A 26,355-nucleotide genomic window follows, 5' to 3' on the forward strand; every position below is an offset into this window, starting at 1 on the left:
ACAGAGTGTTAAACTTAAGCCGGTTGGCACCTTAGGGACTCGGGGTTCGTGCTGGCGATGTGACTGCAGGACCAGATGCCCCAACAGTCATGCTGGGAAGGTCTGAAAGCCAGGCTGCAACCCCTACACCTCTGAGTGTACCCCTCATTATTCACCGATTCTAAATTTGCATATTTGTCTACTTTCTAAAATTTGTAATCCCCAAATCAATACTTGTGGTCATTGGCCCACATGTACAGAGCTGCGAAAAAAAAAAAAATGCCTGAGTCGCCAGACTTGTACATTCCCAGCTGAAGTCTAACAAGATGATGCTCTGCCTTCTTTTTTAAAAACAATAATTTAATTTATTTATTAAGTTACTTTCAGCTGTGCTTGGGGTTTCTCTAGATGTAGAGAGTGGAAGCTACTCTCTAGTTGTGTGGTGCTCAGGCTTCTTACTGCAGTGGCTTCTCTTGTTTTGGAACATGGGTTCCAGAGGATGGGCTCAGTAACCTTCCTGGACCAGGGATTGAACCAGTATCCCCTGCATCAGCAGGCAGATTCTTATCCCCTGGACCACCAGGGAAGCCCAATGCTCTGCCTTCTTGATTCTGTTCTGAAACAGATGAGCTGAGTATGGAGACGGGACAGGGGCTCCATGCCAGCAAAGAAGTCCAGCTCTGGGGCCAGTCGGATAGGACTTCAATTCCAGCTCCGGCTGCCGTCAGTGGGTGGGTGGGTGGGGGCCTCAGACAAGTCATCTCACACAACCGAACTTCTCTGGGTGGGTTTCTAACCCTGACAGCCACATGATTCCTAAGACCATCAGGCTGGGACTCTCACTCCTTCTCCAGAAGATCTTCCGACCCAGGGATTGAACTTGGGTCTCATGCATTGCATGTGGATTCTTTACCATCTGAACCACCAGGGAAAACTCTAAATTACAAGAGAAGGACTAACATAAAATGACTTGATTTTGATGCATGTGCCTAGGACATTGGGTAACTTTTTATGTTTAAGACATATCTAATTCTGCAATGAATAATAAAAGCGATGCAGCTCACTGCCTTCACATGCTCTCCAGGCTCCTTAGCTGTTGCTGCCAGAACATTCCAAAAAATTCCCAAGAGTACCCCGGGCTCCAGACCTTTCTGGCTTTTCTTCCACCTGATCTAATTTGTCTCTTGTCCCATTTTTTTCAGAACCTCTGTTAGATGCCCTTGTTACCAATGACTTTTTTTTTGGCCCCGGACCCAGCATGTAGGATCTTAGTTCCCTGAGTAGGGATCACCCTGAGTCCCCTGCAGTGGAAGCGCTGAGTGCTAACCACTGGACCACCGGAGAAGTCCCCCAGTGACTTAATGAGATGTATGGAAGTTATTGCTATGCTGTTTTTCTTGAATAACTCAGCAAAACAATTTGCTTCCTCATAAGACCTTCATAAATGTCCTTGTGGAGACTGTGGCTGGCTGATGGGGTTGGGATTTTGAGATCTGGCAGGTTTCTTCAGCAACGCTCAAACGCCACGTTGAGCACTTCTAATGTCTTCAAAGACAGGTTCTTCCTTCCGAGTTGCCCCCAGTCTAGTGGGGAATAAGACTCTGTAATGGCAAGAATTCTCCCTCCTGTCAAGCAGGAGGTCGTCCACGAGGCCGAGCTATGCGCCTCACGGCCGCTGGGTGGCAGCACTAGATCTTGCCAAAGCTCGAGTCACGCTGGGGTCGGGCCGAGCGTCGCGCTCTGAATTTCCAGTTCACTCGAGTCTCAGGTGAGGCTCTCCGAGTGACCGGGTGCAGAGAAGAACAAGAGAACCATCCACTTTAGTGGATTCTCTGCGTTTACAGTCTGTAAACAAATGGCTATGTTCCAATGGCCTTGTATTCATGGACACTGAAATTTGAATTTCACGTGCCGTGAAACATTTTTTCTTTCTTCGAATTTTCTTTCAGCCATTCAAAAATGTACAGTGATGATGGAGAAGGTCATGGCAGCCCACTCCAGTATTCTTGCCTGGAGAATCCCTAGGACAGAGGAGCCTGATGGGCTACAGTCCATGGGGTCGCAAAGAGTCAAACACAACTAAAGCGACTTAGCATGCACGCACGGTGTGGAAGAACTAAGTTCTCATCTACCATGGGAGAAAATCAATATACAATGTCTGAAATGAGTAAATCAAGATACAGCAATAAAGGATATTTTTTTAAAATGCACACAAACTGTACAAAAACATATGGCAGGGACTTCTCTGGACGTCCAGTGGTTAAGACTCTGTGCTTTCAAAAATAAAGACTCTGCCCTTCTGCCCTTTCAATATGGGTGGCACAGATTCGATTCCTGCTTGGGGAACTAAGATTCCACATGCTATGCAGCCAAAAAAAAAAAAGAAAGACAGGTGGATTGCGCCCCCCCTCCCCTGCCATGATGCCCATTGTAGTTTTGCCCACCCCTGGTGTGGAGGGAAGAAGAATGACCAGACTTAATTTTATGATGCATGCCTACTATCAACTAGGTGCCAAAAACACCGTGATCAGTAGACAGAAATCATCTTCCCTGGGCTAGCGGCGGGGCAAACAGGCAAACAGAAAGTGGGGCGCCAGGTCCCAGTGGAACAGGGGGAAGGGCTCCTAACCTGAACACGGGAGGCAGGGAAGGGGTATCACACAAGGGTCTGGGGGACAGGAGGAGCTCATCAAGTAAACGGGTGGGAAGAGACTATTCCGGGTAGAATGTTCTCCACCCTGCTAGAGTCGAAACCTGATGCTACCATGAACTCATTATTGACTCTCAGGCAAGTGGGCTTCAGTCTCCTCCTGCGGGCATCACGCCCATGCTCACCTCCCAGACCGTCAGGGAGAAAGTGGGGCCAAGAGAGTGATAGAAGGACTTCCCTAGCAGTCCAGTGGTTAAGACTACACGCTTCCACTGTAAGGGGCCCGGGGTTCGATCCTTGGCCAGGGACCTAAGATTCCGCAGGCCACTCAGTGCAGCACCCCCCCAAAAAAAATGTGATAAAACGTCAATGACAGTTCATTTTCAAGGGACTGCATTTGTGACTTGAGTGAGCTGGTCTGAGTAATCTGCACAATTCCATCCAATCCTGCACTTCAGTGAATTCTTGATTTTTATCTTTAGGTAGAGGGACGCAGTGCTGTTGAGGAATTCTGGGTGCCGGCAAGGTTAGTATCTGTCGGTGCCAGCAGTGACCTGCCTCATGACAAATAAGACGGGCCCCAAACTGAAGAAATAAGCTGTCCCCTGGGCTTAAAGACGACATCAGTGACGGTGATGAGGTCCCTCTCTGGCAGGGGTAAAAGGGCTGTAAGAAGGACCCACGTTCAACCTCCTCCTGCCCACCCTCCCGGGAGAACATGCTGAGTTGGCAGCCGTGACAGATTGGCCAGGGTCTTCACTTGAAGTTGGCCTGGACCAAGGTACACACCGCCACACCGCTCTTGCTCCGTTGGTCCCAGTGGCTCAGGTTCTTGGATCCACTCCGTTCCTTCATTGTAAGAGAAGAACTTCAAGCTTGGGGTTGACCCCTTGACCCTTAAGTGAGAGGCAATATTTCTCTTCTTGCTCAAAATAAGAAGCAGGAGTTGATTCTCCAACAGTCAGAGGATGAAGCTGCGGCTGATTTTGTAATGATACACCGTGACAGACGCAGGAGAGATGGTAGGAAACATGAGGCTGAAGATGTTCGAGTTTGTTGTAGGGCTTACGGCCGTTTCCATAACTCTTTGGTTCCTGTATACCGACCATTTCAACCTGCCAAAACACCTGCTCGTGGGGAAAATCGCAAACTCCTCGGTGCTTGCAGAGGTCTGTGGCATGGCTGTAGCAGGGAAGAAAATCTTGGGTGGAAATATACCAATGACGCCACTGAAAGACATAACTTGCCAACGATACCTGACCCGGAATCACTACATAATGAAACCTCTGTCCAAAGAAGAAGCTGAGTTCCCTTTGGCATATGTCATGGTCATCCACAAGGACTTGGATACATTCCAGAGGCTCTTCAGGGCTGTCTACATGCCTCAGAACGTCTACTGCGTTCACGTGGACGAGAAAGCGACAGCTGAATTTAAAGATGCGGTGCAGCGATTACTGAGCTGCTTCCCAAATGCCTTCCTGGCTTCCAAGATGGAGTCTGTGGTCTACGCAGGAATTTCCAGGCTCCAGGCTGACCTGAACTGCCTGCAAGACCTCATAAACTCGGAGGTGCCATGGAAATACACCATCAACACCTGCGGGCAAGATTTCCCCCTGAAAACCAATCGGGAGATCATCCAGTATCTCAAAGGATTTAAGGGGAAAAACATCACCCCCGGGGTGCTGCCTCCTCCTCACATTATCAGAAGGACCAAATACAGGCACTTGGAGCAGGGATACGGTTTGTTTTCCTTTATGCTGTGTACTTGGATAAGAAAAATGCCACCTCCCCATAATCTCACCATTTACTTTGGTTCCGCCTACGTAGCGCTTACAAGAGAATTTGTTAATTTTGTTCTCCGAGACCAGAGGGCTGTTGACTTACTTCAGTGGTCGAGGGACACCTACTCCCCTGATGAGCATTTCTGGGTAACACTGAACAGGATTCCAGGTATGTGGGACTTGATTCCATTCTACATAAAGTCTGGAAGCATTGTGTGTGTTTGTGCATGTGTATGTGTGCAAGTATTTTACACTTTTAAACTGTCCTTAACTGTATTATATATGTCCACTTTTGGGCTTTCCTGGTGGCTCAGCGGTAAAGAATTCTTGCCTGCAATGCAGGAGACGCAGGTTCGATCCCTGGGTCGGGAAGATCCCCTGGAGGAGGGTATGGGAATCCACTCCAGTATTCTTGCCTGGAAAATCCCATGGACAGAGGAGCCTAGTGGGCTATAGTCCATAGGGTCACAAAGAATTGGACACGACTGAAGTGACTATGCACGCATGCATATTCACCTACGTTTCCAGCTTCATGGGCACCCTATAGATTTTCGTGTGTCTGTTTCAATGGAATTCATAGAACATAAGTTAATTGTCTTGCATATCACTATACTGTTTGCTTAGAGAAGGTGCCTATCAAATTTTGACGTGGTCATAAGTCTTTGATAGGACAAGTGAAACTGGTTTTTTAAATCAATTATAGTATGTTGTTTGTGAAAATCTCTTAGTTGTGTCCAGCTGTTTGCGACCCTATGGGCTGAACAGTCCATGAGGTTCTCCAGGCTAGAATACTGGAGTGGGTAGCCTTTCCCTTCTCCAGGAGATCTTCCCGACCCAGGAATTGAACCAGGGTGTCCTCCATTGCAGACGGATTCTTCCAGTTATTTTCAATGTGGGTTATTCATTGTTTCATTTTTGTGTGAATTTTAATTGCTCAGGTTGGGAAAGTTTGAGATCTGGAAAATGTCAACAAAATTTCTATAAGAACAAGGTGAAATAATTCAACCTTTCCAAATCAAATTTTTTTTAACTGACCAGAACTTTCCAGAGTTCCGGACGGTCAGACTGTGAACCGTAGACTACACTTAGGCCTGGCCATAGGGCGACCTCTCTTCGGTGGGTGGAAACCTGCCATCCTCCGTCAGCTCTGTGCTCTAGGTTTGCGGGAGTCAAGAGCTCACCCTCTGTGTAGAATTTGAAAACCCTGTACTAGTTATTGATGAGCAGAATATTAAAATATTTTTTTTCTCCGGACTTCCTTGGTGATCCAATGGTTGGGAATCTTCTTTCCAAAGCAGGGGGTGCAGGTTCTATTCCTGACTGGGGAACTCAGATCCCACATGCCAAGGGGTGACTACTACAGCTACTGAGCCAGGAGGCTGCAACTAAGACCCAATGCAGCCAAATGAATAAAATAATAATTAAAAAGAAACATTTTTTTCTTGCTATAAAATATAATCCTATTGTAGAAAAGCTGGGAAATAAAAGTTGGTATGTAGAAACTAAGAAAATTTTAAAAAGCAGAAGTTCTACATTGCACAAATTGAGAAATAATTGCTGTGCATATATATTGGGTAATTGAATTCGTTTTCATAGTATGGATGTATTAGAATTTGCTTAACAATTCCTCAGTTGTTGAGCGTGTGTTTCCAGTTTTTTTCACTATGGAAAATGCTATTGCAATTAATGCTGGGAAGTGTCAAAACTAAGTCACACCTTTTCACATACAGCTTTGTCAGGCATCAGTATATCTGCCTCTGGAATGAGCTCAGATCCAACTCTCTTAGAGGGCACTCCAGATCTGGGGCTATGGGCTTTCCCACCTGGGACTAAATTTGAGGGTGAACTTTAAGCACAAAGAATCTGGAAAGAGGACTCCCTGGTGCTCTAGTGGCTAAGACCCCACATTTCCGGGAGTTTTAGGGGTCTGGGTGCCAACCTTGAACTGGGAACTAGATCCCACATGCCATAGCTAAGACCTGATGAAACCAAATAAATAAAATAAAATTTAAAATAAATATTAAAAAAAAAAAGAATCTGTGAAGAAAATTCAAAAGTTCTTTCTCTGGGAAAAGCAAACTTCTGCATGGATAAACTGGACAGTAGTCTCAGGAAAGTTGTGGTTTAGTTGCTCAGTCGTGTCTTGCTCTTTGCAACCCCATGGACTGTAGCCTGCCAGGCTTCCCTGTCCAAGGGATTTCCCAGGCAAGAATACTGGAGTGGGTTGCCATTTCCTTCTTCAGGGGATCTTCCTGACCCAGGGATGGAACCCGAGGCTCCTGCATTGGCATGGGCTCTATTTTGAGTGTCCTAGTGGGAGATGCAGTTATATCAAGGACAGTTATCTCCCCCACGGTGACATCTCACAACATTTCTGAAGTTGGAAGTGTTAGATTCAAAGCTTCTAGGACTCTGTAGGGGCGGGTAAGAGCCAGTGTTGGATAACAGTAACTTGAGACTCCAAGACTCCAGCTTATTTGAAGGCTCAGTCTTTGGGACTCTGAAGGACAGGCCTTTGGGAATGGGACTGAGGCAATTAGAACGTTATGCTTCCACATTCCAGCTTTTGTTATTCTGCATTTAAATACCAGCGTAAACTCCAATAACGGCCTCCATCATAGAAGAAGGAGAGGATTCACCCTAGGATGCTCCCAGGCAACTTTATCCTCCTGAGAATGCAGAGAGAGATAGAAACGGGTCAATTTGCTAGAAAACTACTGAGAGAGGAGGTTTTCTGGAAACATCACCTCTTTTTTTAAAACTGAAGTATAGTTGATTTACACGTTCTTTTAGTTTCTGGTATATGGCAAAGTGATTCACTTATATATATTCTTTTTCAGATTCTTTTCCATTGTAGGTTATTACAAGATACTTCCCAGGTGGTGCTAGTGGTAAAGAACCCGCCTGTCAATGCAGGAGATGTAAGACACGTGGGTTCAATCCCTGGGTAGGGACGATCCCCTGCAGAAGGAAATGGCAACCCACTCCAGTATTCTTGCTGGGAAATCCCATGGACAGAGGAGCCTGGTGGGCTTACAGTGGGCTCACAGGGCTGCAAAGAGTGGGACATGACTGAGCAACTTGGCACGCAAGCCTGAGCTGCTCTTCGTCTGTCAGCTCTTGGCCTCAGCTTTGCATTATACCAACAATATTTAATGAGCTGTTTTGACAAGAACCAGCTCTGGGCTTCCCTGGTGGCCCAGTGGTTAGGACTCCGAGCTTCCATTGCAGGGGATGTGGGTTCCATCCCTGGTCAGGGAAGATCCTGCATGCTGCCTGGCGCGGCCAAAGAGAAAAAGAAAAGAACCAGCTTTTTCTTACATTTTCCTGCTATCCTATTTCCAGGAATTTTATGTCAAAAAACTGCAACCTTCCCCTCCTCCTCCCCTCACTCTTTTCTTCCCGGTGGCTTTCCCTCGAGGTCTGAAGTTCGCTCTGACGTCTCTGGCCACTCTCCGGCTGGATGCTTTCTGTATGTTACTTCTGGAATCTTCCAGCTGCACCCGGACGTTGATGTTGGAAAAAACCCAGACTCAGAGGCATGGGTGATCTGCCTGGGAGGAGGCCAGCCTTGGAGGTCCCCGAGTGACAGCAGGGGTTGTTTGCTCAAATTTACTCCGGAGGAAGCAGGGAGGTGTAAGATCAAATGACTTTCTCAGACGCGCCAGGCTGTGAAGAGTGGTTTTGACTCAACTGGAGACCTTCCTTCACACAATCCAGGCTGTTTCTCATAGCTCTTTCTCAACCACACATGGGGCTATTTTAAGTCCTGGTGCTTCAGACTATTTCCTGTGGCTAATAAAAGAAAAAAAAAAAACCACACCCCACAGAGATGAAGGTAAAGCAGAGTCCAGAGTTTAGTATAGTAAACATACAGACAAACAGAAAGAGGAGGGAGAGAAAGGAGAAAGATGTACAGAGAAGAGAGCCCGGCCAGAGACAGAGCCGGAAAAAAACACAAAAGCTGACGAGCGCGTGAAACCAGTTTAACCCAAGCCGCTCTTTCTCTGATCTCTGTGGACGCGGCCCCAGTTTCCACTTGGTTTCCCTGGTTTCTCACTTGGGCACAGAGGTGCTGTCACAATGAAATGGATACATGAGAAGTGCTTTGGGTACCGGTGTGTGGAGAAACCGCTCCGTACAGACGGAGCCCTTCTCTTCTGCACCCTTTCTGCGGTCAGCCATGGGGGTTAAACTCTCGCTGCAGTTTTCGTAGTAGGATGAAAGTGAGTTTACGTCCTGGAGTGGAAATTCCTAAGAGTGAACGTTACGTAGAAATAAGCAAGTAGGGGTTGAATCTAGGACTTCATCGTACACCCAACCGTGTACTGAGGAGCCGACCACAAGTCTCCCCTGGGGGACGACTTCTCCAGAATTCTAACCTCCTCAGTCGGTGCCTCTTAGAACCTAGAACTGGGGGTATCAGTTTTGACCTGGGACTTGCCTGGTAAGTCCGGTGGTTGAGAATCTGCCTGCCCATGTGGGGGACATGGGTTCAATCCCCGGTCTGGGAACATTCCACGTGCCGAGGAGACTAAGGCCACGCGCCACAACTATTGAGCCCACGCGCTGCAACTCCCGAAGCCCACCCACCTAAGCCTGCGCTCTGCCACGAGAGAAGTCAGGGGATGAGAAGCCCGCGCCCCGCAACGAAACGTAGCCTCCTGCTCGCCGCAACTAGAGGAAGGCTATGCACAGCAGCAAAGACCCAGGACAGCCAAAAATTAATTAATTAAAAAATAGTTTTTGACCTAATGTTCAAACTGAGAAAAAGGATCGCTGTGCTTTTTCGTCACTTATTACCATAGCTTCTATCATCTTGCACAAATGGCAAGAGCCTCCTGCCCAGAATTCGGAAGAATGGTGAGTGGTGTCCTGCAAAAGGGCCTCAGGAAAACCAGAGTCTCCCACGGAACCATCAGGAGAGTAAACATCAGATAGCACTGGGGTAGTGCAAAAAAAAAAAAAAAAAGGATCAACACTAAAAATGTCTAGCATTGTCAAAATTCTTCTGATTTTAAGGGTTTAGGGTTAGGATTCCACTGCAGCCAAGTGCCAACTTGCAAACGTCCTTCACCTTGTAACTTTAAACTCAGGGAGTTGTAGGGACTTCAAGGACTGGTGGTCCAGGCGTTAAGAATCCACGTTGCAATGCAGAGGACACAGGTTCAATCCCCGGCCAGGGATCTAAGGTCCCACTTGCCACGGAGCAGTTAGGGAAGCCCGAGAGCTGCAACAGAAGATCCCACAGGACACAACGAAGACCTGGCAGCCAAATAAACAATATTAAAATAACAACAACAATAACAGCAAACTCGGGGAGCTGTAAATTCAGGGTAGAACAGCCAAATAATTAGAGGTGCTTTTATGCAAGAAACCTCAGGAGAAATGGAACTGTGCCGAGAATGAGGAGACAGCCAAAATAAGCAAAGGGGGAGTTTGTGTCATCATCTGCATGTACGAGGAGAAAAAGTTATACAAACTATTTGACTCATTTCGAAAGCATAATTAAGCACAGATGTCCCCATTTTCGACCCCTGAGGAGCCTTTCTGCACAGGTGCAGTCAGGGAGCTCTCCTTTAAGTCCAGGATGAAGACTGTGGTCATCATCTTCTCACTCAAGCAGAGTTCAGCTCCTCTCTGCTCTTGCCTTTATCTCTGCCGTGAAGCACCAACAGGAGACAGGCTCCCACTGCCCAGCCTGGGGTCCCACTGTCTCCAGCCTCAGCCCCACTCACGGACAGGGGGACCGTGAACCCTTGATACGTTTTTCTCATTGTCTTCTCATGACTGACTTATGAAGGTGGTAAAATTATTCTCATGTTTTACAGATAAGGGAACTCCTTTGGTTTATACATATATGGAATCTAAGAACGTCTCTCCTTCAGTTCTGTTGTTGTTCAGTCACTAAGTCGTATCTGACTCTTTTGTGACCCCACAGGCTGTAGCCCACCAGGCTCCTCTGTCCATGGGATTCTCCAGGCAAAAATATGGAGCAGGTTGCCATTTCCTCCTCCAGGGGATCTTCCCAACCAAGAGATCAAACCCATGTCTCCTGTGTCTCCTGCCTTGGCAGGCGAATTCTTTACCACTGAGCCACCCAGGAACCTGGGCTTAGATGAAATAAACTTGATACTCACTAACTTCAGCTTTAGGCCCTATGCAATTTGGGGGTTATAATGGGCTGCTAGGCTTTTAGGGGTATTTTTATTATTATTCTGTAAATATCTTTTTTAAAAAAATATTTATTCATTTGCCTGCATCGGGTCTTAGGTGCAACACTTGAGACCAGGCACAGAACCCATGTCCCCTGCATTGCATGACAGATTCTTAACCACTAGACCACTGGGAAGTCCCTGTTTTTTGTTTTTAATTAGCTTTTATTCATCTTAGTGTAGTAAGTCAGGTGGTGAGGTTTGCTTGCTAATGTGCCTTTTTAAAGACCTTACCTCATAGCAGAGAAAATTAAGTGCTGGAAAGAATGGTTCAACAGCCAGTCATATGCCATGCTTTATGGCATAGCCAGCCAATATGTAGAGGAGGGCGTGTGTGGAAAAAGACAAGGTGAGGTGATTAATTTTTAAGTACTAAATATTTATTGACAGAGTATCTCTCCAGGCAGTGTTCACATGCTCGGGACCAATGCTTATTACTTGGCAGTGCTATTTAAGCAAACAAACTCAGTCAGTTGAATGCAATGATTAACAGGAAGTTGGGGAGCTGACACAGTTGCCAGCCTTCTGGCTGAGAGAAGAGGCCGGGGTTAAAGTCTGAGAGAGGTGACTTGCAGAACCGTCCCTTCACCCCTCACTCATTTTCCCGTAGGAAAAGGCGGACACACCGGAGTCAGAACCTCCGTGGGGCAACTTTTTTTTGGTGTAGAAACAGCTTGCAAGATGAGTGGGGGGAGGAGACAGAAAAGCAAATCCCTAAGAGTTCCTTCAGAAACGTGTTGGAGAAATGTGGAAAAGCGGCACCGTGGGGAATGAAGAGGAAAGGAAGACAGAAAAAGGACAAGCAGGATCAGCCGGCAGGTCACGGAGCGGCCGGTCAGAGCTGTGTCCACCTGGAGGATGGTTATGGATTTCGGAGAAAATGTAAGTTAAGTCTGTCTACCCTCTGACCAGATGTCTCAAGAGACATTCTACTCATTTCCTGGGTTTGAACGATGGGGTTTTGGAAGCGTTGTCTCTTCTGTGTGTCTCTGGCCACCACCCTGATTTTTGTGTTTGTTTGCAACAAGTCAGGGGAGAATAAAAATTTCCCGCAAGCTTCCATATCCAATGCTTCACTATTATCAGAAGTCTGTCACCAGATTTTTAAGGGGAAGAGTTTTTACCCTAAAAAGAACGCCTTGAAGAGTACCTTCAGTGAAACCACCTGTCCTGAGTACGTGGCTCAGAGTCACTACATAACAGAAACACTCTCTGAAGAAGAGGCTGGCTTCCCCTTGGCTTATGTGATGACCATCCACAAAGACTTTGGCACTTTTGAGAGACTCTTCAGGGCTATTTACATGCCCCAAAATGTCTACTGTGTTCATGTGGACGAAAAGGCGACAGATACATTCAAAGGCTCGGTGGAGCAGTTACTGAGCTGCTTCCCAAATGCTTTTCTGGCTTCCAAGATGGAGTCCGTGGTCTATGGTGGGATCTCCAGGCTCCAGGCTGACCTGAACTGCATGAAACATCTTGTGGCCTCAGAGGTTCCGTGGAAATACATCCTCAACACCTGTGGGCAAGATTTCCCCCTGAAAACCAACAGGGAGATCGTTCGGCATCTGAAGGGATTTAAAGGGAAAAACATCACTCCCGGGGTGCTGCCCCCAGCTCACGCAATTGGACGGACTAAGTATGTCCACCGGGAGCTACTAAACCGAAAAGATTCCTACGTGATTAAAACCACAAAATTGAAAACACCGCCTCCTCACAACATGACCGTTTACTTTGGCACTGCCTATGTGGCCCTCACGAGGGAATTCGCAAGCTTCGTCCTTCAAGACCGGCTGGCGCTTGACTTACTGTCCTGGTCCAAGGACACGTACAGCCCTGATGAACACTTCTGGGTCACACTCAATAGGATTCCTGGTATGTGTATCTCTTAACTTTTGCTGTTATGAATAAACATCGCACGGCCAATACTGAATTAACCACTAAAAAATACGTTTTTAAAAATTAACACCTTCATAAAGCTCTTTCTTCGTGTGAGTTCTATCCCTGGGTCAGGAGGATCCCCTGGAGAAGGGCTTGGCAAGCCACTCCAGTATTCCTGCCTGGAGACTCCTGTGGACAGATGATCCTGGTGGGCTACAGTCCATAGGGATGCTAAGACTCGATTGAAGTGACTTAGCACACATTCACAGTTTCAAATGTTCATTAAAATATCTTTATAGCAGCTCTGCTCACAGGGTGGGTGGTGTAACTCATCTTCATTTTGTGCTGTTGTTGTTCAGTCACTGAATTGTGTCTGGCTCTTCTGCAACCCACCCCAGGGACTGCAGCCCGCCAGGCTCCTCTGTCCACGGGATTTCCCAGGCAGTGGGGTGCCCTTTCCTTCTCCAAGGGATTTGCCCTATCCAAGGATCAAACCCATGTCCCCTGCCTCTGCTGCTTTGGCAGGTGGATTCCTTACCACTGTGCCACCTAGGAAGCCCAAAGATTCCTAGATCAATGCCTTTATTTTATAGACAAAGAAGCTTCAGCGTGGTTGCATGATGTGTTCAAATTACCCAGCTAGCAGGCAAACGTGCCAATTGTGTCAGGTCGCCTAAGCCTGATGTTCTTTTAAGGTGATTTCCTAAATTAGTTGTTCGGTTGTTCCTAAATCAACTTCACCTTTCCTTGGTCCAAGTTCCAAATGCCTTAAATAATCTCCACTTGTTTACAGTGAACTAACTTCAGTTCTGCTAGTTCGATTGGAAATAAAAATTCAGATTCCTAGTTCAAAGGAAAACTAACTTGAATCTACATAAGGATTAGGGTCATGGCTTCTTGAGATTAGTGGTTCAGCCCTAGATACATAATAAAGTCTCCTGGAGCTTGTAGAAATACATTTCCTGATTTCCTGGGTGGATGTGAACTTCAGTATTTGTTCAGCCTCCAGGAAATTCTCAGGAACAGTCAGGGCTGTGAACGACTGTGGATGCTTATTTTTGATGTTAGTATACAAGGCTTGCTAGACTTAGAATGCTTTTTAAACCTATGGTTTTCCCAGAGCAGGAATGAGTGATGTTGTAGTGATAAAAGAAATCAAGACAAGGACCTAGTGTATATGTATAGCACAGGGCAATGTCTTGTAATAACGTCTATTGGAAAATGACCTGAAAAAGCTTTCCCGGTGGCTTAGCAGTAAAGAATCTGCCTGTAGTACAGGAGACACAAGTTCAGTTCCTGGGTCGGGAAGATCCCCTGGAGGAGGGCTGGGCAATCCACTCCAGTATTCTTGCCTGGTGAATCCCATGGACAGAGGAGCCTGGCAGGCTATAGTCCGTAGGGTTGCATATATATATATATATGTGCATGTGCGGTCAGTTGCTTCAGTTGTGTCCAGTTCTTTGCAACCCTATAGATGTATATATCACTTTGCTGTATACTTGAAACTAGCACAACACTGTAAATCAACTATATTTGAATAAAAAACATTTTTTTATTAAGAAAAAAATAAACTGACCTCTTTTGGCAGAGATCACGGTCAAAAAAGAAATCAGGTCTCAAGAAAGTGAAGTGAAGGGACTTCCCTGGTGGTCCAGTGGTTAAGAATCCGCCTCCCAATGCAGATCTGGTTCAATTCCTGGTTGGGGAACTAAGATCCCACATGCCTTGGGGCAACCAAGCCTGTGAGCCGCAACTAAGACCCAACTAAGTCATGATGCTGCCAAAAACAATAAAATTTTAAAAAGAAACTGAATTGGAGGAGTCATGACCGTTTAGCTGTTCATGTGGAGTTGTAACACCCAGAATAAGGGGAATAAAAGCCCCACTTCTCTCTTATGTGTTGCTTGGACCAAATATGATATCAACCATTTCCATGGATCTAGGATTAGAAGAGTGAACAAACCCAAGGGATGTTTGGAAGCCGAGGCTGGAGAAATGGTGTCAAGGAAACTCATTTATCAAGTGCTGGACAGATGGCCTGTGAGTCTCTTGCACTCTGGAGCCCATGAGTCTAACTAATGAGTCTAATCAATTTATTGAACAGAAATGTTGCGTCCTCAACATGATTTATCTATTGGAACTAGATTGTTACATCTCTGATAAAGATCAGCAGTTACAGGTCAGCAAGACAGTGGGAAAAAAATGGCCTGCTCCGTTCGTTTCAAAACGCTTCAAGGAAGGAGCCTTTAGAATTGCTTCTGTGTTACATGTCCGGAGGATCCTTGTTAGAGGCCTTCACTGGGCCAGCCAACTTTTACAAGACCTGAGGCAGGCCTGAGAGTAGGGCTTGGTCATGAGGAGGTGAGGGAACTAGAAGCTTAAGTGGCTGTCTTGTTTAATGGTTCCTCCTGCTATGTGAACATCTGGGTCATTTCTGTTTCAAGGGTCCTTCTTTGCTGATTATGAGTTTGTTGGGTATTTGCTTTGGACATTTTAAGATTTTTCTAGTTGACTGCAGTGATGGTGCACGTGTTAGGATTCTCAAGCAATAGGACAGGGACTTCCCTGGTGGTCCAGTGGTTAAGAATTCGAGCTTCCAGGGCACGGTGGGGGGTGGGGGGGCACAAGTTCAACCCCTGGTTGGGGGACTAAGATCCCACCTGCCAAGTGGTGTGACCAAAAAGTTAAAAAAAAAAAGAAGAAGCAATAGGACAGAAAAAAAATCTCCTGGATGAAATGGCCTCGTGAGGAGGTAGAACACCATCTGAAAGAAATAAACTATCAGCCACATAGGTAACTTTGCATCTTTAGTGCTACATTAAAGAAACAAAAATGAGTAGGTCAAGTGACTTTGAATCATGTATTTTATTGAACCCAATTTAGCTCAAATACCAAAGGTGCCTGTGGCTGGTGGCTCCTGGGATGGACAGAGTAGGCAGCCAGGCATCCTCCCCGTTCCGGGAAGAACAATCAGATAGCAGTGGGGCCGTCCCAGCGACACGGAGAAGCATCAGCGTCTTCATCTCTGGTTCTCTGTCCTCACCTAAGAGTCTTACCTCTGCTTCAGAGCTTCCTCTGGCTCGTGGGCCTGGCAGGCTCTACTTTCAGCATCTTCTCCTCATGTCTCCAGCCAGATTCTGGGCCACTCTGTCGACGGCAATTTCTCTGTCTCCTTCAGATGTTTATTCTCAGACAGCCTCGCTGTGTGGGTCCTGAAGTCACTGAACAATGAGCATCCCTGTTCGCATCCCAGCCACTTCCTGGGCAGCAGGCGACCCCTCTGTAGAGGCGCTGCCTTTCATTAAGGCCCCCAACCATTCAGGTCAGGTGGGGCCAGGGGGGCAGGGTCATGTGGATTCAAACACAAGGCAAGCTGTGGTCCCTTAATACACAGTAAGACCATTCAGCAGCGGCTGGTCCTCTGGAAACCTCTCAGAAGTGAGGGCGAAGGGGCCCACAAGGACAGAAGTGTTCCAGAAAGAGCGTTCACAGGTGCCTGAAAAGATGCTGTCCAACGTCCAGCTGGGACGTCACCAGCTGTTGTGAAATGAGGGTTCCTGTCCTTCCTCCGTCTTTACCCCGCTTCTCTCCCAACTCTGTTCTCCCCCTTCCATTCCTTAAGCCAGTTCACACCAAGGTGGCAGCCTTTCAGTTTCCCGTCAGCCTCGGCCGTGGCTGATTTCCAATTAGGACAGAGATCCTTTTATGGGCCAGAGGTGCCAGTTCACCACCTCCTGTTTCCTTCTAAGTTATAGATCATGTGCTCCTCCCATCGGCATGGTTCTGCCCTGGGCAGGAACTTTCAGTGGGTTCTCATTCATCACATGCTCTTGGGATTTAAAGATTTTGAAACTGACCAATGGTTTCGGCCTCACTTGCAACAAAGGAATATTTCTCATTTGATTCAGTGGGAGCTTATTTCAAATTCATTTTAATGAATGAATGAAGAAAGAGTCTTTCCTCTTTTCTCATTCTGAAAAAAATCTCAGAGAAAAAGAAAAAGCTGAGAGCAGGTTTCATTGGAGATGGGAGGAAAAAAAGAACAAGAAATCAAAAGGGGAAGGTATAGAGAAGAGAAGAAAATTGGAGATTGTGGGCTTGGAAGACAGATTCTATTTGCTTTTCATTTTTCCCTTGGAGAACCAGCCGATGGACCCGCCCTGCTGGTATTTTCTGCCGCGTATGTGCCCCTGTGCCCTTGAAAGGGGAGGCTTGTTGAGTTTCTGCTCTGAAGTCCACACTGGGCTGACTCCATCATTATTGGAGGCTGGCTTGTTGCTTTAGTCTCTTTATATGTACAGATGCTTGCTGAGGTGCCAAGTGCTGAAACCATGAGGGAAGCAGGAAGAATCAGCCTAAATAAAGCTGGTTCTGGGAACTCACAATTTCGCAGCTGCCCCCCCGCCGACCCCCAGGGATTTGGCTGGGATCTTGCTATATCCAGAGGGAATTTATATTTCTCAGACACATTATGCTCACAGAGCTTCCAGGATCACTGGGTGTACGGGCAGACTTGCTGGGGAAGGACAGTTGGGGGATAAGTTTTATTAGCAACCCCAACAATCTCTGTTTTCGTATCTGCTGAAATACAGGTTTTTGTCATAGGAAAAGAAATCAGCAAGTTGGGATACATGTGAGTTGTTTTTCAAGGAAATACCATCTTTCCTCAAAAAAAAATTAAAAAATAGGACTACCGTACAATCCAGCAATCCCACCACTGGGTATTTATCCTAAGAAAACAAAAATACTAACTCAAAAACATGTACTAATATATACGCCCTATCTTCATTCCTGCATTATTTATTATAGCCAAGATATGGAACCAACCTAAGTGCCCATCAATATATGAGTGGATAAAGAAGATGTGGTCTACACACACACACACACACACACACACACACACAGAAGGGGGTGAATATTACTCAGCAATGAAGAAGAATGAAATCTTGTCATTTGTGACAACATGGGTAGACGTAGAGAGTATTACGCTGAATGAAAAAGGTCAGGTAGAGAAGGGAAAATACCATAGGATTTCACCTATATGTGGAATCTAAAAAACAAAACAAAAAAACAGAAATGGAGTCGTAGATACAGAGAACGAACATATGGTTGCCAGAGGGAAGGCGGTTGGAGGTAGAAATAGGTGAGGGATATTAAAAAGTACAAACTGGGACTTCCCATGTGGTCCAAAGGCTAAGATTCCATGCTCTCAATGCTAGAGGCCCAGGTTCGACCCCTGGCCAGGGAACTAGATCCCATGTGCCACAAGTAAGAGTTTGAACAGCGATACTAAGACCCAGCACAGCCTAAATAAATAAAAAATGTATTAAAAGAGAAAAAAAGTGGTACCAACTTCAGTGGCAAGATAAATGAGTCACAGGTAGGAAAGGTACAGGGTGGGGAACAGAGCCAATAATATCGTAATGTCTTTGGGTGGTGACAGATGGTACCTGTCCATTGTGGAGATTATTCTGAAATATATAGACAAGTTAATAGCAAATCACTGTGTTGTGTGACAGGAAGTAGCGCAGGTCGAGAATACATCAAAAACAAACTCAAAGGAAAAGAGATCAGATTTGTAGTTACCAGTTCAGTTCAGTCACTCAGTCGTGTCCAATTCTTTGTGACCCCATGAATCACAGCACGCCAGGCCTCCCTGTTCATCACCAACTCCTGGAGTCTACCCAAACCCATGTCCATCAAGTCGGTGACGCCATCCAGCCATCTCATCCTCTGTCGTCCCCTTCTCCTCCTGCCCCAAATCCCTCCCAGCATCAGGGTCTTTTCCAATGAGTCAGCTCTTTGCATGAGGTGGTCCAATGAGTCAACTCTTTGCATGAGGTGGCCAAAGTATTGGAGTTTGAGCTTCAACATCAGTCCTTCCAATGAACACCCAGGACTGACCTCCTTTAGGATGGACTGGTTGGATCTCCTTGCAGTCCAAGGGACTCTCAAGAGTCTTCTCCAACACCACAGTTCAAAAGCATCAATTCTTCGGCTCTCAGCTTTCTTCACAGTCCAACTCTCACATCCACACATGACTACTGGAAAAACCATAGCCTTGACTAGATGGACCTTTGTTGGCAAAGTAATGTCTCTGCTTTTAAATATGCTTTCTAGGTTGGTCATAACTTTCCTTTTAAGGAGTAAATGTCTTTTAATTTCATGGCTGCAATCACCATCTGCAGTGATTTTGGAGCCCAGAAAAATAAAGTCAGCCACTGTTTCCACTGTTTGCCCATCTATTTGCCATGAAGTGATGGGACCAGATGCCATGATCTTAGTTTTCTGAATGTTGAACTTTAAGCCAACTTTTTCACTCTCCTCCTTCACTTTCATCAAGAGGCTCTTTAGTTCCTCTTCACTTTCTGCCATAAGGGCAGTGTCATCTGCATATCTGAGGTTATTAATATTTCTCCCGGCAATCTTGATTCCAGCGTGTGCTTCTTCCAACCTAGCCTTTCTCATAATGTATTCTGCATATAAGTTAAATCAGCAGGGTGACAATTATACAGCCTTGACATACTCCTTTTCCTATTTGGAACCAGTCTATTGTTCCATGTCCAGTTCTAACTGTTGCTTCCTGACCTGCATACAGGTTTCTCAAGAGACAGGTCAGATGGTCTGGTATTCCCATCTCTTGAAGAATTTTCCACAGTTTATTGTGATCCACACAGTCAAAGACTTTGGCATAGTCAATAAAGCAGAAAAAGATGTTTTTTCTGGAACTCTCTTGCTTTTTTGATGATCCAGCAGATGTTGGCAATTTAATCTCTGGTTTCTCTGCCTTTTCTAAAACCAGCTTGAACATCTGAAAGTTCACAGTTCATGTATTGCTGAAGCCTGGCTTGGAGAATTTTGAGCATTACTTTACTAGTGTGTGAGATGAGTGCATTTGTGCGGTAGTTCAAGCATTCTTTGGCATTGCCTTTCTTTGGGATTGGAATGAAAACTGACCTTTTCCAGTCCTGTGGCCACTGCTGAGTTTTCCAAATTTGCTGGTATATTGAGTGCAGCACTTTCACAGCATCATCTTTCAGGATTTGAAATAGCTCAGCTGGAATTCCAGTCACCTCCACTAGCTTTGTTCATAGTGATGCTTTCTAAGGCCCACTTGACTTCACGTTCCAGGATGTCTGGCTCTAGGTGAGTGATCACACCATCGTGATTATCTGGGTCATGAAGATCTTTTTTGTACAGTTCTTCTGTGTATTCTTGCCACAGAGGTGGTTACCAGAGGGAGGGGATACTGGATGAAGGCAGTCAAAAGATACAAACTTCCAGTTACAAGATAAATAAGAACTAGGATTGGAACGTAGGTCATACTTAATATAATTAACTCTGCTATACTGGAGTGGATAGCCTTTCCCTTCTCCAGAGGATCTTCCTAGCCCAGGGATAGCCTAGCCCTTCTCCAGAGGATCTTCCTAGCCGGGATTGAACCCAGGTCTCCCACATTGCAGATGGATTTCTTTGAACCCAGGCCTCCCACATTGCAGGTGGATTTCTTTGAACCCAGGCCTCCCACATTGCAGGCAGATTCTTTACCAACTGAGCCACAAGAGAAGCCCAAGGGAAAAAAAAAAGAGAGAAGCCCAAGACTACTGGGTAGCCTATTCCTTCTCCAGTGGATCTTCCCAGCCCAGGAATCGAACCAACGTCTCCTGCATTGCAGGCAGATTCTTTACCAACTGAGCTATGAGGGAAGCCCGTAGGGTCAGTGGTGGCTCCCAATTTGTTGGTGGGATTTAAAAGCAGACAGTCCTCACTTTGCCACCTACACTCTGTGTCATTTGGGGCAAAATGTCTAATTTCTCTGATTTGTCATCAAAACATCTCCTTGTCAGGCTGTGGGAAGGATTAGACAGCACAGAAATTATACCCGGGATGTTGCAGGATCTTATTAATTCTTCCAAAGAGAGAGAACAGAAGAACTTGTTAGATGCTGCTTTTTGAAGTTTTAGTGTTACAATTCTAAAACTTCTGTGTGTGACCAAAAAAAAAAAAAAATGTGTTTTTGAAGGTGCAGGGATATTGTTTTTACTAGAAATCGGATCTGCAGCCCACAGAGGTCACCGCTCAGCTGTTGCTTTTCTTAGCAGGGTCACGTGCGTGGGGTCTGAAGTGGCTTCTTTCTCTTTCCTCTTATTAGGAAGTGGCGTTCTGAGCCAAGTCCAGAGCCTCTGACTCTGCCAAGTTTCTGTCACCCTAGCTTGGTCAGAAGACAGACCGTCTCCAGGCCCTTGCTCACGCTGCCCCTGCCTTCTGAAATGCTCTTTTGTCACTCCTTCTGGAATGTTCCCCAGATCTAGTTGAAATAGCCTCAGAGCGAGTTGAAAGGTCACTTACTTCCTCAGGGAAGTTTCTCTGCTCCCCTCCCCACCCACAGAAGCAGCCACCCCTGCCCACCCTCTTGATTGCTGTCCTAGGGTGACCTCCACAGCATCTTACTGGTCCCCCCTCAAGCCCGCCTCCCTGCCCCACCCCCACCTCCTGTTCCCCAAAAGGAGAGCATGGACTGCGTGACTGACACCAGCCCCTGGACTTTTGGCCTAACTTCCTCCTCCTGTTGGGCCCCAGCAGAATGTTGGGTGAGGAGCCATTGAATGGGAGACGATAGTGCAGTCTTCTCCTTCTCTTGAAAAGTGAAAGTGAGGTCGCTCAGTCGTGTCCGACTCTTCAAACCCCGTGGACTGTAGCCCACCAAGCTCCTCCGTCCATGGGATTCTTCAGTCAAGAGTACTGGAGTGGGTTGCCATTTCCTTCTCTTAAATGTCATCTTTTCTCCAAGTGATGGAAATTCTCCTTCCATTTTGCAGAAAGCTCAGTCTGCTATTTTCGGTCTAGTTCAGCTTTTACGTCCTGCCCCCCGCTCCACCTCCTTTTCCAAAGAGCAGACATCCTTGCCATCCAGGCCAAACCCACGAGAAAACTTGAGTGCGGTGGGTCTGTGGAAGTCAGCAGTTACCTGAGACCAAGCTCACCTTGCCTCAGCCTGTGTATCATTGCAGTGATGGAAGCTGTTTTCGCTCAGGTCTTAGAAAATCGAAATCAACACTTAGGGGAATTTGCCAGTTGTACTGACCCTGAGAGGCTCTGATTAAAACTATCCAGAAAATGTAGGTAAGTGCTTTACTTTGCTACCACTTGAATTCCTTGTAGAATTGCTAAGCTCCAAGCCGACCTCTTTCCCCTGGGTCAGTTTTTCCCGAGGCCTCTCTTTGCCTGAAGAAATTCTGATTATCTTTGAGAGCTGTACCGAGTTCTGTGTACTGACCACCCACCACCCTCAGGTAGAGTTTGTCATCTGTACTCTTTTTCTCCTGTTAGTATCCTTATCTTCCTAAGGCTTTATCGTTGTTCCAGTATCTGTGGAGACAGAGGGCAGAGTCCTGGAGGATTAGAGTGAGATTTCTGTCTTTGAGAGTCTCGACCACACACTGCTGAGTTGCAAACTGAATTTGATTCACCTGTGTTACTACTGTAAAATAAATGTGGCATTAAAACAGGCGGGACAGGGGCAGAGCCCAACCTTTCAAAGAATGACCGAGCTGTTGAGAACACAACATAAACTGGCTAGAACCCCAACTGGGTTAGGCTCGAGAAGGTGGAAGATTTTATTTCTAGTGGACCTTGAGCTTCCTTGTAATACAGTAGCTAAATGACACACCTATAGGCCCCATGACAATTCCAAAGTCAACCATAAAAGTGGGTGGTGACTAATTCCTGGAAATCTCTGCCTCTTCCCCAAATTTGTTGGTGTTTTCAGTTGCTAAGTCCTGTCCAACTCTGAGACCCCATGGACGGCGGTGCACCAGGCTTCCCCATCTGTCACCAACTCCCAGAGCCTTCTCAAACTCATGTCCATTGAGTCGGTGATGCCATCCAACCATCTCATCCTCTGTTGTCCCCTTCTCCTCCCGCCTTCAATCTTTCCCAGCATCAGGGTCTTTTCCAATGAGTCGGCTCTTCTCATCAGGCCACAGTATTGGAGCTTCAACTTCAGCATCAGTCCTTCCAGTGAATATTCAGAGTTGATTTCCTTTAGGATTGACTGGTTTGATATCTTTGCTGTGCCAGAAACTCTCGAGTCTTCTCCAGCACCGCAGTTCAAAGGCGTCAATCACTTCAGCACTCAGCAGTCAGCCTTCTTTACGGTCCAACTCTCACATCTGTACATGACTACCGGAAAAACCACAGTTTTGACTATATGGACGTTTGCTGGCAAAGTGGTGTCTGGTTTTTAATTCGCTGTCTAGGTTTGTCATAGCTTTTCATCCAGGGAGCAAGTGTCTTTTAATTTCAGGCTGCAGTCACTGTCTGCAGTGATTTTGGAACCCAAGAAAATAAAGTCTGTCACTGTTTCCATTTTTTTCTCCATCTGCCGTGAAGTGATGGGACTGGATACCATGATTTTTGGTTTTTAAATGTTGAGTTTTAAGCCAGCTTTTTCACTCTCCTCTTTTACCTTCATCAAGAGGTTCTTTAGTTCCTTTTCGCTTTCTGCCATTAGGGTGGTGTCATCTGCATACCTGAGTTTATTGATATTTCTCCCTGCAATCTTGATTCCAGCTTATGATTCATCCAGCCTGGCATTTCACCTATGAAATTACCCAGCCCATAAAAACTAACAACCCTGTACCCTGGGGCCTCTTGCCTTCTGAGATGGCCCACACTTTATCTATGGAATGTGTATATCCCTCAATAAATTTGTTCTTTCACTCTGGCTGCTTCTTGAAGTCCTTCCTGTGAGGAACCAGGGACTCTCACTTGGCAACCCTCTCCAGGGACTCGCCTGAGACCTGGGAAGTGACCATCCTCTTGCACCCCATCTTTTTCCCTGCAAAAGTATTGCTTTCATGCAAACCAGGCAGTTTTCTACTGTCCAAATCACTAACCACTTACAATCAACCCAGATTTAGTCACTACAAAAGAAGGCAAGTAGACTCATCATATGAATATTTTCAATGTCAGGCGCTGGACAAACTGCCTTTCTTCCTCTAAGCTTACAGCTTTATTGAGGTACAATTTACACACCACAGAATTGAGGTGTGTTATTCAGAAATATAATAATTTATATACTGTAAAACTCACCTGTTTCAAGTACACAACTAAATGGTTTTTAGTATATGTACAAGTGTACCACCATGACCCCAATTGAATTTAGAATATTTTTTATCACCTGCAGAAGAAGCTTCATGCCCATTTGTAATCCTTTGTTTTCTGTCTGAATAGATTTGCCTTTACTGGACATTTTTAAGTCAAGCCACAGATACGCTTTTTCATGTTTGTCTCCTTCTACTTAATGTAATGATTTTGAGGATTATCCAGGTTGTAGCATGAATCAGTACTTCTCTTCTTTACATAGATGACTTCTATTCTGTTATGGGGGTAGATCATGTTTTGTTTACTCATTCATCTGTCGATAAGCTTTCGAGTTGTTTCTACTTTGGGGCCATTATGAATAATGCTGCTATGAACATTCCTAGGCAAGTCTTTGTACAGGCACATGTTTTCATTTCTCCTGGGTAGATTCTATAAGTAAAATTACAGGTCCAGGGACTTCCCTGGAGGTCCAATGGTTAAGATTCTGCGCTGCCACCAAAGTGGGCACAGGTTCTATCCCTGGTTGGGGAACTAAATCCTGCATGCCACACAGTGGGCCCCTAAAAATTTAAAAATTTCTAGTCCATGTGGTAACTCTATGTTTAATATTTTGAGGAATTGCCAAGCTGGTTTCCAAAGCAGGTATACCATTTTGCATTTCCACCAGCAAGGTATGAGGGTTCCAATTTCTTCACATACTCACCAACACTCATTATTGCCTTTTTACTTTACCCATTCTAGTAGATGTGAAGTGGTATCTCTTTTGGTTTGATTTGCATTTCCCTATTGAGCAATGATCTTGAACATCTTTTCATGTGCTTGTTGGCCTTTTGAATATTGATTGGACGGACTGCTGCTGAAGCTGAAGCTTCAATACTCTGACCACTTGATGCAAAGAGCCAACTCATTGGAAATGACTTTGATGCTGGGAAAGATTAAAGGCAAAAGAAGTGGGTGGAAGAGGATGAGACGGTTAGATAGCATCACCGACTCAATGGACATGAGTTTGAACAAACTCTGGGAGATTGTGAAAGGCAGTGCTACAGTCATGGGGCTGCAAAGAATCAGTCACAACTTACCGACTGAACAGTGAGCAATGATGTTGAAAATCTTTTCATGTGCTTGTTGACCTTTGGTCTGTCTTCTTGGAAGAGGACTAAGTGCCTCTTGGACATTACTTCTTTGAATCTTGGCGTTGTTTCCACCTCTATTTTATAGGTGAGGAGACAGATACGGAGAGTTTGTGCTACTTTCTCAAGGACATCCAACTCATAAGTGCCAAAGACACTTGAATTTGTTTTGAAGACTGGGTGGATTAAAAGATGAAACTGTCCAATGTTGAATTAAGGACACCTTGCTAAAATGCCTGGCCACAATGTCAATTCCCGTTTCTTCTTCCTGAACCCTTTGACTGACAATTGGTTAAGGTTCATTTAAAAAATAAAGTAACCCTTTTAACTGAGATACTGTATTAAGATTTGAGCCCTTTTCTATGGTTTTATGCAAACCACAACTCTTCCTCCTCTGAAGGATAAAATGGCTACAATCCCTTCCTGTCTAGCCAATCCATATGTGCTCTCTCTAGTCTATGACCTTCCCCTTCCAGCTCTTGAACGGTGGGACACAGGACTGCTGCTGAAGCCGGAGTAAGTGTTTGTGTCACTTTTAGTTTTTCTTCCATTTCACAAGCTTTGCCCCGCGGCCTCAGTCTCCTTTAGTATGTATGTGCATTGGTCTGTGTTGGCTATATTTGACCACCTAGAAACACAGGAGGGGGCTGTTTAAATCCACACCACTTTGCTGCTCCCAATACTATTTCTTGTGTTACTGAGCTTGACAAATTTGGGGCAGAGTCTGACAGAGTTTCACAAGCGTTTGTTTTTACCTCCAAGGATTCATAAATGTGTCTCTCTAGTTTTATCCTTATTAGGAATGAAGGGAACTTCAAATTCCTGTAATCTTTGCAATCCTAGCTAAGCTCCTTCTAGCCATGGTGAAAAATCATAACAATTTTTATGGAAGGTAAACCAGCCACCCGGGTAGAATTTTCTGTGCCAATACTGAGCTGTGTGCAGCTGTTTGTGACTTTATAGGGCTTCCATGGTGGCTCAGCTGGCAAAGAATCTGCCTGCAATGCAGGAAACCAGGGTTCGATTCCTGGGTTGGAAAGATCCATCCCCTGGAGAAGGGAATGGCAACCCACTCCAGTATTCTTGCCTGGAGAATTTCCTAGACAGAGGAGCCTTTACAGTCTCGAGCCCTAAAAAGCCACAAGGCTTCAATCTTGTGAATCAGGCCAAAGCCAGGTGTGGGGGTGGCTTTCTAGCTTCAAAGCCATAAAAGAGAAGGTTACGATAGGAGGGGAAATGAAATTAAGGACAAGGCAGGATTGAGAATAAAATTAATCGTAATGATAGGTCTCTATTGACAAGACATGGAGACTCAGAATAGGAACCCAGAGTTGTTCTGGGGTTCCCCTGGTGCCAGTGAAGCTGGAACCGGCTCCGTCTTTCCCCAAAGTGTACGGAGGGTTTTTAGGCTTCTCTGGTGGCTTAGTAGTGAAGAATCCGCAGGAGATATAGGCTCGATCCCTGGTCTGAAAACATCCCCTGGAGAAGGGAATGGCAACCCACTCCAGTATTCTTGCCTGGGAAGTCACATGGACAGAGGAGCCTGGCGGGCTGCAGTCCACGGGGTCGCAGAAAATCGGATGTGACTTAGTGACTAGACAGCAAAGGAGGGCTTT

At 45.8% G+C, this 26,355-nt stretch overlaps 2 protein-coding genes across 3 annotated transcripts in view; both read left to right on the forward strand.

Moving 5' to 3' along the window:
• Nucleotides 1-3,660: 3,660 nt before the first annotated feature.
• LOC122429987 (N-acetyllactosaminide beta-1,6-N-acetylglucosaminyl-transferase-like) lies at nucleotides 3,661-6,333 on the forward strand. Its single transcript, XM_043450733.1, has 2 exons — nucleotides 3,661-4,579; nucleotides 6,284-6,333. Exons 1-2 carry the CDS (start codon nucleotides 3,661-3,663, stop codon nucleotides 6,331-6,333), a joined length of 969 nt encoding a protein of 322 aa, XP_043306668.1.
• Nucleotides 6,334-11,138: 4,805 nt separating this feature from the next.
• GCNT2 (glucosaminyl (N-acetyl) transferase 2 (I blood group)) overlaps nucleotides 11,139-26,355 on the forward strand; it is an 88,738-nt gene continuing 73,521 nt past the window's right edge. For both annotated transcript variants that reach the window (XM_043450280.1, XM_043450282.1), the window contains exon 1: nucleotides 11,139-12,497. In XM_043450280.1, the coding sequence (XP_043306215.1) occupies nucleotides 11,579-12,497 (919 nt within the window). In that variant the 5' untranslated portion in view covers nucleotides 11,139-11,578. The remainder of the gene's footprint in view (nucleotides 12,498-26,355) is intronic.

This window comes from Cervus canadensis, chromosome 28 (assembly GCF_019320065.1).
Source record: "Cervus canadensis isolate Bull #8, Minnesota chromosome 28, ASM1932006v1, whole genome shotgun sequence".
Classification (NCBI taxonomy): domain Eukaryota; kingdom Metazoa; phylum Chordata; class Mammalia; order Artiodactyla; family Cervidae; genus Cervus; species Cervus canadensis.